Raw genomic sequence first — 15,440 nt, 5'->3', positions numbered from 1 at the left:
GGTTGTTAGACACTGGCACAGGCTGTCCAGGAAGGTGGAATCCTCCCTGGAGATATTTAAAAGCTGTGTAGATGAGGTGCTGAGGGACATGGTTTAGTGGTGGGCTTGTCAGTGTTAGGTTAGTGGTTGGACTTGATCTTCAAGGTCTTTTCCAACCAAAATGATTCTGTGAAATCATATCCCTAGAAGGGACCTGCAGAGTGTGATGGGCAGTGGCCACTCCTTCCTGCTACCTGTGCAGCCCCTGCCAGCACTACGGTAAGAAATACTGGTCCTCCCCTGGTCTGGGAGATAAAAGTTTTGCACTCAAGAAGTCACATTTACACTCTGTACGTTCAAAATTAAACACATTAGAGCAGCTGAAATTGGACAATTGCGACCCATTCACAGAACTTGTGGCTTTATTTTGGAGATGCAACAAACAGCAGCCTATTGAATGAAAGTAGAAAAAAAACATTTCAAACAAATTGATATTGTTTAAATAATACATTCTATTTTATTTTGTCTTAAAATTGTTTAACCTTTATGCTACAGACTTGTTTCAAAAACCAGAAGGTCTCATCTTGCACCAAAAATATATATAACACTCTGTTTTATTATTTTTTTTTCTCCAAAGACCATTACATACTAGATGAAAAATGAGAACTAAATAATGAATGTCAAGAAGAATCCATTTTTTTAACTAGAGTTGCACGATTAAAACATTTATGTTCTAAAACAATGATATTTCTTCACTACAGAAGATTCCAAGTTCACACTCCAGCAATTCAGGAACTGCTAAACCATGAAGGACTTGAGCCAATGCACACCAAAATTGATGGAAAGCCCTCCATCAGCTCCAGTGGGTTCTGGATCAGGCCCCAAGAGCATTGGTTCTTCGCCATACAACAACTAACATTTCTCTTTCCTGCTGAGGAGAGCAAAACCATCTATGCACCTTTTGCTCTCTTTAATAAAAAAAATCCAATCAAAAGGAAAACAGAAACAACAAAAAAACCCAGAAGAAAACCACTTCCTAGCTATCCAGTGCTTGTGGTTTTCAGATCACTACCCTTTCAAATTTGTTAAGAGGAGAAAATATATAGTGTTTATAACCTGCATCAGACTACAATACATTAATTGTTTAAACAAATACAGTGCACAATTGGAGGAAGTTTGGTTAGGATGCAGTCATTTTTATGTATACATGGAAGTCACATCATATACAAACAGGGAAGGACAAATGGGTCCCTGCAGCTTTCTTCAAAACTGATCTTGCAAAGACTCTGTGAAACAGGAAAAAGCAGCCACACTCAATCACTGTTCTAAAGCTACCTTTGCAGTGCATGTGCCAGTCCACTACAATGGCAGCCAAGTTGCAAATTTAAAATAGGAAAAGACCAACAGCTACTACTGATAGTGTCCTGAGAGCACAGGGCACTTGCAATGCAGACGGGTTCCAACCCACACCGCTCCCTCCTTCTCACTCCCAGACAAAGAAATTCCTCACTACAAGCACCACGTACATGTTTCTGGTTGTGAAATACACTTATGTTGGATGTTTAAGAAAATTTAACATTGAAATATCAATCTCTTACCTAGTTTTTTAAAGTGCAGTTCATAACCACTCTGCTTATTAAAGAAAAAGCTATTTGTTACTATACCACTGTTGGGTTGGATTTTGGTTTTCTTTTAAGTTATGTGACAACACAGGTAATTTCTACACCCCCCCCCCCCCGATAAAATTCTTGGAAGCCAAATAAATTTATAAACTAAACACACAAAGAAAACAGAACTTCCCATGTCCTGACTACCCCCTGTTCAGCCTCAAATAGCAAAAAAATCTGATGATAGAGCTATACAAAACCCCCACTAGAAACATTTTGAATACAAAAGAACATATTAATTGCACATTCGACATTTAGAGTATCATCTTGTTAAAGTCTAATCTTTGGTTTTTGCCTTGAGAAAGGCTCAAAATGATGGATGAAGCGCAGGTATTTCCATACACAATTCAGAAACTACAGCTTCCCAAAAAAGTAAGTAGTTCCATTGATTGTGGGAAATATTCCGGTAGAAAGTGTTTCCTGGATCATACCCTAAAAACAATTCCAAAACTAGGACAAGAGACATGACCTAAAGCCAGGAAAATGGTGCAGATCTAGTTTAAAAAAAAAAAAATCCCAACCTTAAAGCCCTGATCCTGCAACACCTTTTAGGACAGAGTTTCAAGCACTTGAATGGCCCCACAAGTTTCAGCAAACTGCCCAAGCTGAATGCAATGCAGTTGCTAAAGTTCTTTGCCAGACTGGAGCTTTGCAAGGTGGGGTTTTTTTTGTTTTGTTTTGAGATGGTCAACAAAGAAAATAAGCAACAGTAGAAATAAGGACTACAAGTAAAAGGTATAATCTCTCTCCTACTCCAGGCAAGACTTGGATACAAGAAAAAGTTCAGCTATACTTGAAATGGAGAGGGATGCTGGACCTTTTTATTACTTTTCTTCTTGTGTTTTTGCAATGCTCAGCTGCTAGGAGGTCACTACTACTATTTTAAACCATCACAAGCTGTGGGAAATTATCAGTGAAACAGTAGTCAAGCAGATAGAAGACTCAGCACTGACAAGAGTGTAAATTATAAATTATATTGAAAAATAGTCCTTTAAAAGCTGTTTAGTGCATATGTTATGGGCTGTTTGTATTAAAGACAGTCCCTCCTGCTGGTAATATAACCATATCAGCTTGAGTATAAATACTCTTGGCCCAATTTTCAGAAGTGTTGAACACCCCAAGTTCCACTGAAATCAGTGAGGACACAGCATTTCTCAAAATCACTGATGCTCACACAGCAAAACACTAACTTCTACAAACAAACTCAATATACTGATAAATTAAAAATGTTCTGAATGTGGAGGTGGGAAAGGGTGGAAGGACCTAAGTTTTCACACAGTTATTTCTTCAGATTAACACACACATGTCAGTAACTGTAGATGTGTTTTAAATTTGGTGCTATTGGGTTTTAATTCTGGGAGGAATACTCCTTTGAGAAGGCAAAACCATTTTAAATTATATTGAAATTATACTACATTTTTATGGAAATGAAAAACTTGTTGAGTTTGAGTTTCATAATGCCAGTAACAGGGCTTCTGGAGCTGAAGCTTTACCAATGAACTTCTGTGCCACAAAGGGGAGAAGGAGTGGGGACAGAAACATGTTGACACTGCACTACAGTAGATATTTACGTCTGGTATCCTCATCCAAAGTGAGGTCTACTACTTCTAGGGGTGAAGACCAATTCTGTTGGGGAGTCACAGCTGTCCATGATTGTGTTTGCTGAGCATTAATGTACTGTGATCCTGAGCCATGCTTCCAGGAGGACACATTTTGAATCACACCTCCCCTGGGATGCACACACCTGTAAGCAAAGCAAAAAAACACAAAGGATTAAAGCTTCTATCAAACAAACTCAGGCACAAGATTCTTTGCTGTAGTGTTTTATCCCTTAGACATCTTGTTAGCATGTCCCTCTCCAAAATGTCCTTGTGGATTTTCCATTTGTAGACTCCATGACATCTTAAATACTCAGTAACAAAGCTGAGACTAAACTTCTGAAACTCAGGGGTGGTGATATGGATTAAATGATTTTTAAGAATTGAATTCTGCCAGTAGGTATAAAATGTGTGCATTTTTAGACACATATCCATCCATATGTGCATGGATCCCAAGGATCTTGAAGAAGCCTGCCCCGTCATGTGTAGTAACATGCATTTATTATTCAGAAGCATAGTTCCCCGGACTTGTAAAAAGAGAAAAAAATTAAGTGAGGCTTGATGAGAAAAAAGCTATCTTTCTATATCAAATCAAAACTATGTTAAAATAAGCACATAATGATACTTCATTACAATAATTACAAGGGACATCTTATAATTACATTATTATAGCCATTATGTTTGATTTTTTCTTTGTTCTCAACTAGAAATTACAAACATGCTGGGAAATGCTCACTGATAACAGTACAGCCCCACTTCAGCAAAACATTTCAGCTTTCAGTGATTATAGTCAATGAGACTAAATCACATATTTAAAGATAAAAACACACTCAAGTGCCTGTCTGAAGTGGGGTACATATCTACTTACACAGTATTTTTACCTATTCTATTCATAATAGATATGTGACAACTCAAGTACAAGCTAATAAATAGATAAAAAAGCAAAATGAAAGACAGAGTAATTTTGTTACGTGATGAAGTGATGACAGGAATTTACTTAAGTCTTTAAGATGATCACTTCATTTCCAGCTGTAAATCTTAAATGAGTGCTGGTAAAACTATACCTAGTCCCTCAAAAATTTGTTTGCTCTTGTAAGCACTGGTGGTGGCTGTAGCTGCTCCTGGCTGCATACATAAGCAGGAGATGTTTGGCTGCTGGGGTAACCTTTTCCTGTTTCACCTTTCTAAAGCATGTATACTTGGTTTCAAGAACCCAGGTTTTCTGCACTGGTCAAATATCTTTGACATTTCCATTTTATTTGTTTTTATTTAAGGTAGTGCAATTAATTTTCTCCAGAACTACTTGGGTTATGCTCATAACTCATGGCTCCAGTCAGAGTCTCATGAAATAGAATGAAAAATCTCATTCTCCAAGCTCCAATTTCTCTGATTATAAATTTCTCATTTCTTTTTCAGTTGTGCTATTTAGTTTGTTCAGAATGACTTTTTTATTACTTCTTCAGTCTTAAAAATAAATACTTAAGAACATATCTACAAAGAATCAATAACAACAGACTGGAAGGGGATTTTTTTTTAAAGCTTTTAAGATGCAATATTTTTAAGCATAACTGGTAAGAAAAGCTTGTAAGCTAAAGCAAACTAAATATGATATTCAGTCCCAGGGACTATGGTGTATCATTCTGATACAGAACAGTCCTCAATGCTTAGGCAAAATTAATACTAACTTTTCTCCCTCAAGACAACTAAAAGCAAGCTATAAATTATCTCATAGAAATGCTACTTTGCAAAAACAACAGTGTTTCTCCTCAAACAAGGCACAAAAGTAGCCAATAGCAAAATGTTCAATCAAACATAAGCTTAGGGAACATGCTTTCCCATGTGTAGCTAAGGGAAGATACCAAGTAAAGGCAACCAAAAAAGGAGGCGGGGGGAATCCACTAGGAAAAAACAGAGGAAAACTCTTTTATACACATGCACGATGAAAAAAAAATATTGGAGAAGAACAAACTGAAAAACATGACTTAGTGTCCTAAGTAGACGCCAAGTAATATTCCAATGATGAAAAAGATCATCAATTCACTAGCAATCTGAAAAACTACAAATGATGGACAAAGTCTAGGGTGTCACAACTCATGCCAGTCCAACGATGACATGGAATATGAAGCACAATAAAAAACAGTGAGCAAAAGAACTGAATCCAAACAGCATACTAATTAAACATTCAAAAAATACTGAGCAAAAACCTAAACCTTTTCCAAATGACAACTCTGTCAGAAGCCCATCAATACTTCATAACTGCAAGCCTAGACCTGCAAGAGAAATTAAATTCTAAATCAGATTTGAACAACTGAAATGTGTGGTATTCAATGGAGCCAGTAAAAACTAGTCTGTAGGAGATGGTAGATGGTTACATGAACAAAGGAAAGAACAAATGTCTGGTTTAAGTCTGTCTTTGCTGAAATTACCTCAGTCCTTAACTAATAAATCTGATTTTAAACAGCAACTCTGCATTTAATTAACATTTCCATTCTTGTGCACAGTAAATACTATCAAGGCAAGCAGCATGAAAAGCTTTGTAATTAGGGGACTTCAAGCAGAAGAGTTGTGTATACTTAGTGCTACACAGATCTACACAAACTAGTATTAGAGGACAAGTCCACTCTGCTTATCTTTAGGACAAAGACCCTCCAAGCCCTGGGTCTGCTGTATAAATACCCAGGAGAGCTACTTTGTAAGGAATTAGTATCTTCCAAAAGAGTTAGCCACATAAGAACTTTCACTATTCTAAAAGAGGAAACCAAATATCTCTTCCTTCGGCACCTTAAAATTTCCTTTTTTCATATACAACAGCACTGGACTGTGTCCACATTATCTATACAGTTTCCTGCCTGGGAATTTGAATCCTGCACACCTTCCTTCTTCCTTTCCTCAAGAAATATGTAGTGAAGGGACAATGACAAACTGCTCTGTTCCTTGGCCCTTACACCCCTTTTTCCCCCTCCAAGCATCCACCAGGCAGTAGATTAATTTTAGAAAAAGCTTGCCTGTATAATGCTTTAATTTGCTTTTATTCCACCAAATTAACCCTCCACACTATATGAAAATGCTAGTCTTGTTCAACTGCTTTATAATACCTTCAGCCAAGGAAAGACCATAGATTAAAGATGAAGAGTAACATTAAAAAATGCCTATCAGGAAAAACAGCTAAAGCATAGTTGGACAGCTTTCTATCTGAGCTTGAGAGAAATCTCTGGCTTCCTTACCCTTAGCTACTTTGGGGGTTTGAACACTCTTGTATGTTGAAATAATGTGAAGATTCGTAAGGAACCAATTTTTAATTTAAAGAGGCTAATATGATATTAGTTATTGAGAAGTCGATAGTATTTTGAAATTAATTTATATTAATTAATTAAATACACTGGAAGCTGATTAAATATTTTGAATATTTTGAGAGGAAACAAGAATCTACATAAATAACTTTGTTTATGTATTTGCATATCCACACAATACACTTAAAATCTGAATTCCTAACAATGGTTCCTGATGTATATCAATTTGATATCTCAATATTTGGTATTTTAATACTACTTATGTATAGCTCGTTAACGTTTGATATCAAATAACAAGCTTAACCTGAATACTTATCAAGTTGGTAACGTTCTAAAGAAAAACACATTCTGACATCACTGTCATCAGTAGAATAGAAAAAACAAGTGCGACATTTGCTATCTTTTGGGCATCAGTCATGGATGGATAACTACAGAAGTGGAAGTCAGCAGTTTTTTTCTTTATTAATTTTGGCAATACAGATATTCTAATAAAATGAAAAAGATAGAGCAAGAAAAAGGAATTAATACCTGGAATGTTCCTGAACTCCAACAATCTCTACTTCGCTATCAGAAGAGGCAATATTAATTTCTTCATTGATCTGGGCCTTACCAGAAGAGGTTTTGTCACTTGAAAGGAAACCTGGATCCAAATGACCTACACATGGGGAAAATGCAAAGACAAACAATGTTTAACAGCTTACAGAACTCAGAAATCGTCTGGAAAATGAATTTCCCAAGCTAACAAAAAAAGAGAAACTGAAACACTGTGACTGGAAAAGTCTTATTAGATCAAGTTATCCAACTTTAAGTTCATCACCTGATACAGGGTGACCACTGCATTTATCCAGTCTCAATAGATCTAGTGATAGTGCTATTACACAAATATGAAAACCCAACTACTGCATCAAGAACACTTGATGTAATTAGGCTTTCCAGTTGTTATTTTAAGACAATGCTGAGTTAGACTGTGCCTAAATCTCTTTGAAATTAACACAACAACCTATTGTCAATAGGTTCAGCTCCATGATACTGTGGCAAACAAAGCCTATAGGCTAGGCAGAAGCATCATACACATCAAGGAAAATGATTTTTTTTTTTAAATAGGGGAAGCTGATCAATAGAAAAAAACCCCATCAGTTTCTGGTCATGCTGCTTGACACGTCTGCTCTAACATTATTACAAATACTTGAAAAAATATCTGTTGGGTTTTTATTACAGTCCCTCAGTGTTATTATCAGTCTGTCAAATAAGTCCTCTCTAAACACACATGATGAGTGTGGCAGGTTTTGTCTTTTCTGTCAAGTGCTGCCAAGAAAGTTCTTCACCACAATTAGTGAAGCTATGTTGTGACATATTAAATACTACTTGCATGGAAAATACAAACCAGCCAAAATTATTATTTGTTTTAACAGATTCACAGAATCTTAAGGGTTGGAAGGGACCTTTAGAGATCATCTAGTCTAACCCCCCTGCTAAAGCAGGTCCACCTAGATCAGGTCACACAGGAATGTGTCCAAGTAGGTATTATTTTCCATAAAATAAACAATTTTTAAAAATAATATTTCAATTAAAAAATATAATTTCTATTTTTTTCCTCCTAAAAAAAAAGATTACTTCTACTGTCTCTCTTCAGCAGTAACCTGGGGAATGCTGAGTAGTCCTGGTGCAGATGACACTACCTATTCTTAGAAATGACTCACTCAGATGTATCACACAGGGAAAGAATCATTTGTCAAACAGGAAATTTGAGATTAGATGAATATATTATGTATATCTAATTTGACTGGGCATCTCTTCAAAGATGAGAGGAGATGGATACAATAATGATCCACCAAATTTCAAAGGTGTGCAAAGATGCAGAACTGATTATACCCCCAGGTAAATCAAGAGAACACAGCAGAAATAAAAGTTAAAACAAATGCCAGAGAAACCTTCTAATGACTGCTTAAAGTACTTGGAACAGATGCAAGCAAATCAAAGGGCAGAGATCCTACTGTGTGTTCAGTTTCTGAAAAGCAAAGACCCTTGGTGCAGCATTTGATTGGGATTAGCAAGGGAAGGAAACCTGTGTGTTGTCATGTATTTGAAGGAGGAGTTTTCACCTCAAAACAAAAAAGTTTTGTCAGCTGAACTTCAAATGAATTAATAGCCCAGGCAAACTTTTCCTAATGTTACAGTTCAACTGAACATTTCTTGACAAATATCACTCACTGCCAGAAAGTCCTAAAATGGGTCACAGCTATTTCTTCAATAGAAGTGGCTAGGCACACTCTGAAACATAAAATGGAAGTGTTCAGAGGCTTTGATTCATGCTCCTGAACATCACAGGCAGCAGGACAGCAATGAAGTCCCTGGTCATTTGATTCATGCAAACTAGTATAGACATCAACCTGCCTTAATATGTTGTATTAATGATGGACCACTATTTTGTCCCCTTTGCTAGACAGGGAAATGGCTGGCAGTGGGACAAAGTAAACCAGCTCTTAAATAGTCCCAAAATTAATCCCCAGATGCATAAATGAGAGCCCCAAGAGTAGCCTATTACCATAGACAACAAAAGGTAATTATCAGTAGAGAAATCATGATTAGCAGAGTAAATATTGCAAGAGTCAATGAGTGTAAATCAGGATTAAAGCATACAGATAGATTTACAGCCTCTGCCCATAGAAATTTCATGCCTACACTGTTAATTTCTTTGCACGAACATTAAGATGATGTGCAAAGGAGATGTTTTATTTACCCTACAACATCAGCTTAAAAAAACACCCCTAAATATTTGTCCATGAGCAGAGATGTGATAGTGTGGCCTAATCAACTTTAAAACTATGTTGTTATTTTCCCATGGGAAGACATCACTTAATGTCTGTTAAACCAGTGTCCTGGGTTAGGTGGGGATAGGGTTAACTTTCCCCAGCCACCGCAAGGGGGCGTGACCAGGCTATTCAATCCCAATGTGACCTCACTCTCAGGATATAAGGGCAGCTGCTGGCCCAAGGTGGCAACTGGGAGAATTGCAGCTGTTTTGTTGGGTTGAGTATTGATTTGGCTGTGGGTTGTGAGCAGTTACACTGGGCATTGCTCCTTTTCTGTGTCCCTTGTTTGTTATTGTAGCTGCTTACTCTTTATGTTGTTCTATTAAGTTGTCCTTATCTCAACCCACAAAGTTCTAGAACTCTCTCTTGATTTTTCTAACCCTTCCTGCTGAGGTGAGGAGGAGTGAGTAACTGGGTGGTTTGGTTAATGTCAGCCAGGGCTAAACAACCACAGTCTTTTTGGTGCACAGAGTGGGGCACGAAGGGTTGAGATAAGGACAGATCTGACCAGAGTGTGTTGAAATTTGTTATACAGTTTTCTTATACTGGTTATGCAAGGCAACTGGTCACAGTGCTCAGCTGTTTACATGGTGGTTTTATGTAAACTCTTACCTGCTCTATATGTTCCCTGTGGTGCTGTTTATCACTTTGTGGAAAGTAATGAAGATCATGATTTAGTTATACTGGGCTCTTTTGGCTTATGATATGATTATATAATTGGTTATAGGGCTTAGCTGGTATTTGTATACAGCGTTGTGGTCACTCCCATACTTTGGACTTTTCCTTTCAGAAGTCATTAGTAATCTCACCCAACCTATGGAGAAGACGGGGAGGAATACACTTTCTCCCACCCTTTTACATCCTCTTTCTCCTTTTGGCTAACTACGACAACATTTGAGAAAGGTGGATATTCTTGGGACATTCCAGTCATCCTGCTTTTTCTGTTATGTCTCCTGAATATGCTTCATATCTTGCTTAAGGTTGTAAAATTTGTTAAAGAGTTTCACTCAAAGATCTGCCCCAAGGCTGGATAGTAATGGATGGAATGGCATGTGGGAGAATATGGGCTTGTATCTAGAGAACTTCTCACCTCAAATGGTTTGGAGCTTCACTCTGGAACAGCTACGTGACCCTGATAGAGTATTTAAAAAGGAAGTGCTATGGCTATTCCAGAGAGGCACAACTGACCACATGGTGCTGGGCCTTGGATAGTATCTATCAAATACTACTCAACATTAGACAGCACCCTCAGGGGAAAGGGGAGAAAAATAGACTGACAGGCAATGCAGCTTCCCCAGCCCCAATAACATGCACTGTGGCTACTCAGACCTCAGCACTAGGCAGCATGACTACTCAAACCCTAGTGGCAGGCACTGAAGCCAAATTGGGAAAACAACCTCTGCCAGTATTAGTTGCCCCTATAGAGAAGTAGAAATGCTGGATGCAAAAGTCAACTTGTTTGGAAAGGGAAGACATTCGAATTACAAAGGGGGAGGAGGGAGAAATAGAAGCAGGGCCATCACAAGAGGAGGAGGAGGCAGAAGTCATGAATGAGACGATTATGACCCAATCCCTATACCTGAGTGAGGTGTGAGACTTGCGAAAGGACTTCAGCTGTCACCCAGGGGAGCACACTGTCACCTGGCTGCTCAGATGCTGTGATAATGGGGCCAGTAGCCTGGAACTGGAGGGCAGAGAAGCCAAACAACCAGGCTGCCTGTCTAGGGAAGGAGGCATTGACAAGGCAATTGGAAGGACACAAGTACGCAGCCTTTGGAGGCGACTTCTCTCAGGTGTAAGGGAAAGGTATCCATTCAAGGAAGAAATCGCGTCACCCAGGCAAGTGGACTACGATGGAGAAAGGTATCCAGTACCTGAGGAAACTGTCTGTACTAGAATTAATTTATAATGATCTAGACAATGTGCAGTTATCCGTCAATCCAGATGAGGTCCAGTGCACACCCCCCCCACGTGGCAAAAGTTCCTCCGACGTGCACCACTATCTTATGCCAACTCATCGGCTGTCATGTCGTGGACAGAAGGCGAGGGGCAAACTGTGGATGAAGTGGTCCACTCCAGCAGTACAAAGGAAGTCTTTCTTCTTCTTTACAGTTCTATGTCTCTGCTGTGGAGAAACTATCCATGGAGTTCCATCAATTAAAGAAAGGTATCTCGTACTCTCCACCTGTATGGGCCCATGTCTCCCCTATTAAGAACAAGTGTTCTTCTGATAAGGAGGAGATACTGAGGGTACACATATTGGGGCAACCTGTGAGTTTATCTACACAGCAAGGGAGAGGACATGAGGAGGTGGGATGGAAAACCTACTGTGGCCCTAGAGATAAGAGTACGGGAACTACAAGCAAAAACAAAAGGGGATGACTCATGGAAAAATGCTGCCCCAGTTTCCAGTGAGCAGCTCCCCAGAGATGGAATGATTGATCTTGTGTCTAATCCTCCCGAAGGGACCTCTAGTTCCTTCCCACAGAAAGTGTGTGATACACATAACAAGCAATATTGGAGGGACCCTGCATCCAGCCAGAGGGAGGACAGGGACAATAGGATCTCTTGGTCTGTGTGGATCCGATGGCCTGGTGCATCAGATCCACAAGAGTACAAGGCTCTCGTGGATATTGGAGCACAATGCACTTTGTTCCCATCAAGCAACAGAGGATATGAACACATTTGTATTTCTGGAATGACAGGAGGATCCCAACAGCTCACTGTGGTGGAAGCAGAAGTGAGTCTAATGGGAAATAAATGGCAGAAGCACCTCATTGTGATGGCCCCCATGCATCCTGGGAACAGACTACCTGAAGAGAGGGTACTTCAAGGACCCAAAAGGGTATTGGTAGGCTTTTGGTGTGGCTGCCTTGGAGACAGAAGAAACTGAACAGCCTGGCCTCTCAGAGGACCCTTCTGCTGTGGGATTGCTGAGAGTTGAATACCAGCAAGTGCCAGTTGCAACCACAACAGTGTGCCAGCGACAATATTGTACCAACTGTGTCTCTCTGATTCCAATCTACAAACTGATTTGTCAATTGAAGAGCCAAGGGGTGATCAGTAAGACTCCATTACCCTTGAACAGCAACATATAGCCAGTACAAAAGTCTACTGGAGAGAGGAGATTGACAGTAGACTATCATGGCCTGAATGAAGTCATGCTGCCGCTGAGCGCTGATGTGCTGGAACTACAATATGAATTGGAGTCCAAGGCAGACAGATGGTACGCTATACCATCAATATTGCTAATGCATTCTTTTCAATTCCACGGGCAGCTGAGTGTAGGCTTCAGTTTGCTTTCACCTGGGAAGGCATTCAGTAGACCTGGAATCAATTGCCCCAGAGGTGGAAACACAGCCCTACCATTTGCCATGGACTAATCCAGGCTACGCTGGAAAAGGGTGAGGCCCCAGAACACCTACAATATATTGATGAAATAATTGTGTGGGGCAATTCAGAAAAGAAGTTTTTGAAAAAGGAAAGAAAATAGTTAAAATCCTACTGAATGCTGGCTTTGCCATAAAATGGAACAAAGTCAAAGAGCCTGCACAGGAGATCCAATTCTTAGGAATAAAATGGCAAGATGGTTGTCGGCATATCCCAATGGATATCACAAACAAAATTACCGTAACACCACCCCCAACCAGTAAAGGAAGAAACCCAGGCTTTCTTAGGCACTGTGGGTTTTTGGAGAATGCATTTTCCCAACAACAGTATGAATGTAAATCCTCTCTATTAAGTCACTCAGAAGAAAAATGACTTTAAAAAGGGGACCTGAACAAGAAGGCTTTCAACAGATAAACCAAGGAATTGCTCAGGAAGTAGCCCTTGGGCCAGTTCAGACAGGACCAGATGTGAAAAATGTGCTTTACACTGCAGCGGGAGAGAATGGCCCTACCTGGAGCCTCTGGCAAAAAGGACCTGATGAGACTCAAGGCCGTCCTCTCAGGTTCTGGAGTTGGGGATACAAAGAATCATAGAATGGTAGGGTTGGAAGGGACCTTTAGAGATCATCTAGTCCAACTCCCCTGCCAAAGCAGGTCCACCTAGATCAGGTTGCATAGGAATGTGTCCAGGCAGGTCTTGAAGACTTCCAAGGAAGGAGACTCCACAACCTCCCTGGGCAGCCTGTTTCAGTGCTCTGTCACCCTCACAGTGAAATAGTTTTTTCTTATATTTAAATGGAACTTTTTGTGCTCCAGCTTCATTCCATTACCCCTTGTCCTGTTGCTAGAAACCATAGAAAAAAGGGATGCCCCAACCACCTGACACCCAGCATTTAGATATTTGTAAATATTAATGAGATCCCTCCTCAGTCTCCTCTTTTCTAAACAGCCCCAGTTCCCGCAGCCTTTCCTCATAAGAAAGGTGTTCCAGTCCCCTGATCATCTTGGTGGCCCTGCACTGGACTCTCTCCAGAAGTTCTCTGTCCCTCTTGAGCTGAGGAGCCCAGAACTGGACACAGTACTCCAGGAGTACTCAGGACTCCCAGGACTCTCTCTGTAGAGCTGTTCTCCAGTTGGTCAATCCCCAGCCTGTACTGGTGCATGGGGTTGTTCCTTCCCAGATGCAGGACTCTGCACTTGTCCTTGTTGAACCTCATGAGGTTTCCTCTCTGCCCAACTCTCAAGCCAGTCGAGATCCCAATGAATGGCAGCACAGCCTTCTGGGGAATCAGCCAGTCCTCCCAGTTTGGTGTCATCAGCGAACTTGCTGAGGGTACACTCTGTCCCCTCATCCAGGTTGTTGATGAAGATGTTGAACAAGACTGGCCCCAGAACCAATTCCTGTGGAACTCCACTGGCCACAGGCCTCCAACTTGATTCTGTGCCATTGATCACCACCCTCTGGGCTCTGTCATTCAGACAGCTCTCGATCCACCTCACTGTCCACTCATCCAATCCACACTGCTTGAGCTTTCTGAGGAAGATGTTATGGGAGACAGTGTCAAAAGCTTTTCTGAAGTCAACAGGAAATATTCCCTTAGCTCTTTGCATCCATTGTTGTTTAACTCTTTTGTTAGTGAAGAGTTGCAAGCACTTAGTGAAGCTGAAAAATTTTTGAGCTACGTGAACTTCTCTGAGTTCTTCCCCAGTAGTCCTGCTTTTGCCTTCTCAAAGGAAATTTCTTTGCTGTCTCTTGATGTTAAGTCCCCTTACTAACACCTTTTTACCCTTCATTTTTACGTGACACCAGTCTGTCCAATTTTATAAGGTACATTAAAACTGTAGATGGAATATGGGAATAACTAATGCTTGTATTTTAAAGAAAGAGACACAAACAAAATAGACATACATAGATAGTTATAATACTTAAAATGAGTTTGATTGGCTTACTAGCTGGTGTCATGAGTCGTCATAATCAACCATTCAGTAACAAGTTTAGCTCACTTGCATTTAAAAAAAAATCCCCAGGTCTAAGTTCCAAGGACAAATTAAAAGGAAAGGAAAAGAAAAAAATTATGAAAACTGTCAGAAAGTATATTGCAGAAATCTTTTCAATTTTTTTCAGTTGTATTTTGGGATAAGCATCAGGAATTTTTAATAAGCACCTATAGTGATTTCTTGCAAAATCCACACGACGAACTTTTAAAGTTGTATAAACTACAGAAATGCTGAAAGCAAGAAAGGGAGAGACAATGACTGAGATTCAGGAAGAAACGTCAGAGGAGGGGAATTTAAACAAACCTGTTTCAGCACTCAGGTCATCTAGCAGTTCTCTGGTTCTCCAGGTAGATCTTGAGTCTTGGTTTCCTAAAGAAATTTTGTGCTCTTGAACTACTGCAGCCGCCAACAGATTGTCCACATTTATCACTTCTGGGTCTGAATTTGTATCTGATATATCATAATGAGCTACAACTGGAAGTCCATCTGCAGAAGGAGAGAAAAACAATGTGGATTAGAAGTCAGGATACTGTGAAAGAGACCTTTAGAAGTACAAATAATTTGTTTTAAGGATTAATGCCAATCTACATGAAGCTCTTTAAGAGAATTATAAATTATACGAATTATTAAACTTCAGTTAATGAAGAGTCTGAGATTACAGAGATATTTTAATCTTTTCATACACAGAAGAAACAAATGCAAGAAA

At 39.6% G+C, this 15,440-nt stretch overlaps 1 protein-coding gene across 3 annotated transcripts in view; it reads right to left on the bottom strand.

Annotated features, from left to right (window-relative positions):
- Positions 1 to 514: 514 nt before the first annotated feature.
- The window catches only part of LOC133628582 (protein ARK2N-like), a 53,609-nt gene continuing 38,683 nt past the window's right edge, over positions 515 to 15,440 (bottom strand). For 2 of the 3 annotated variants that reach the window (XM_062016968.1, XM_062016969.1), the window contains exons 3-5: positions 15,038 to 15,220; positions 7,063 to 7,189; positions 515 to 3,390 (exon numbers count right to left, since the gene is read on the bottom strand). In XM_062016968.1, the coding sequence (XP_061872952.1) occupies positions 3,201 to 3,390; positions 7,063 to 7,189; positions 15,038 to 15,220 (500 nt within the window). In that variant the 3' untranslated portion in view covers positions 515 to 3,200. Of the gene's footprint in view, positions 3,391 to 7,062; positions 7,190 to 15,037; positions 15,221 to 15,440 lie in introns of those variants that run through there. The other variant, XR_009820760.1, reaches the window with a different exon arrangement.

This window comes from Colius striatus, chromosome W (assembly GCF_028858725.1).
Source record: "Colius striatus isolate bColStr4 chromosome W, bColStr4.1.hap1, whole genome shotgun sequence".
NCBI lineage: Eukaryota > Metazoa > Chordata > Aves > Coliiformes > Coliidae > Colius > Colius striatus.
This window is presented reverse-complemented; position numbering and strand designations above follow the sequence as displayed.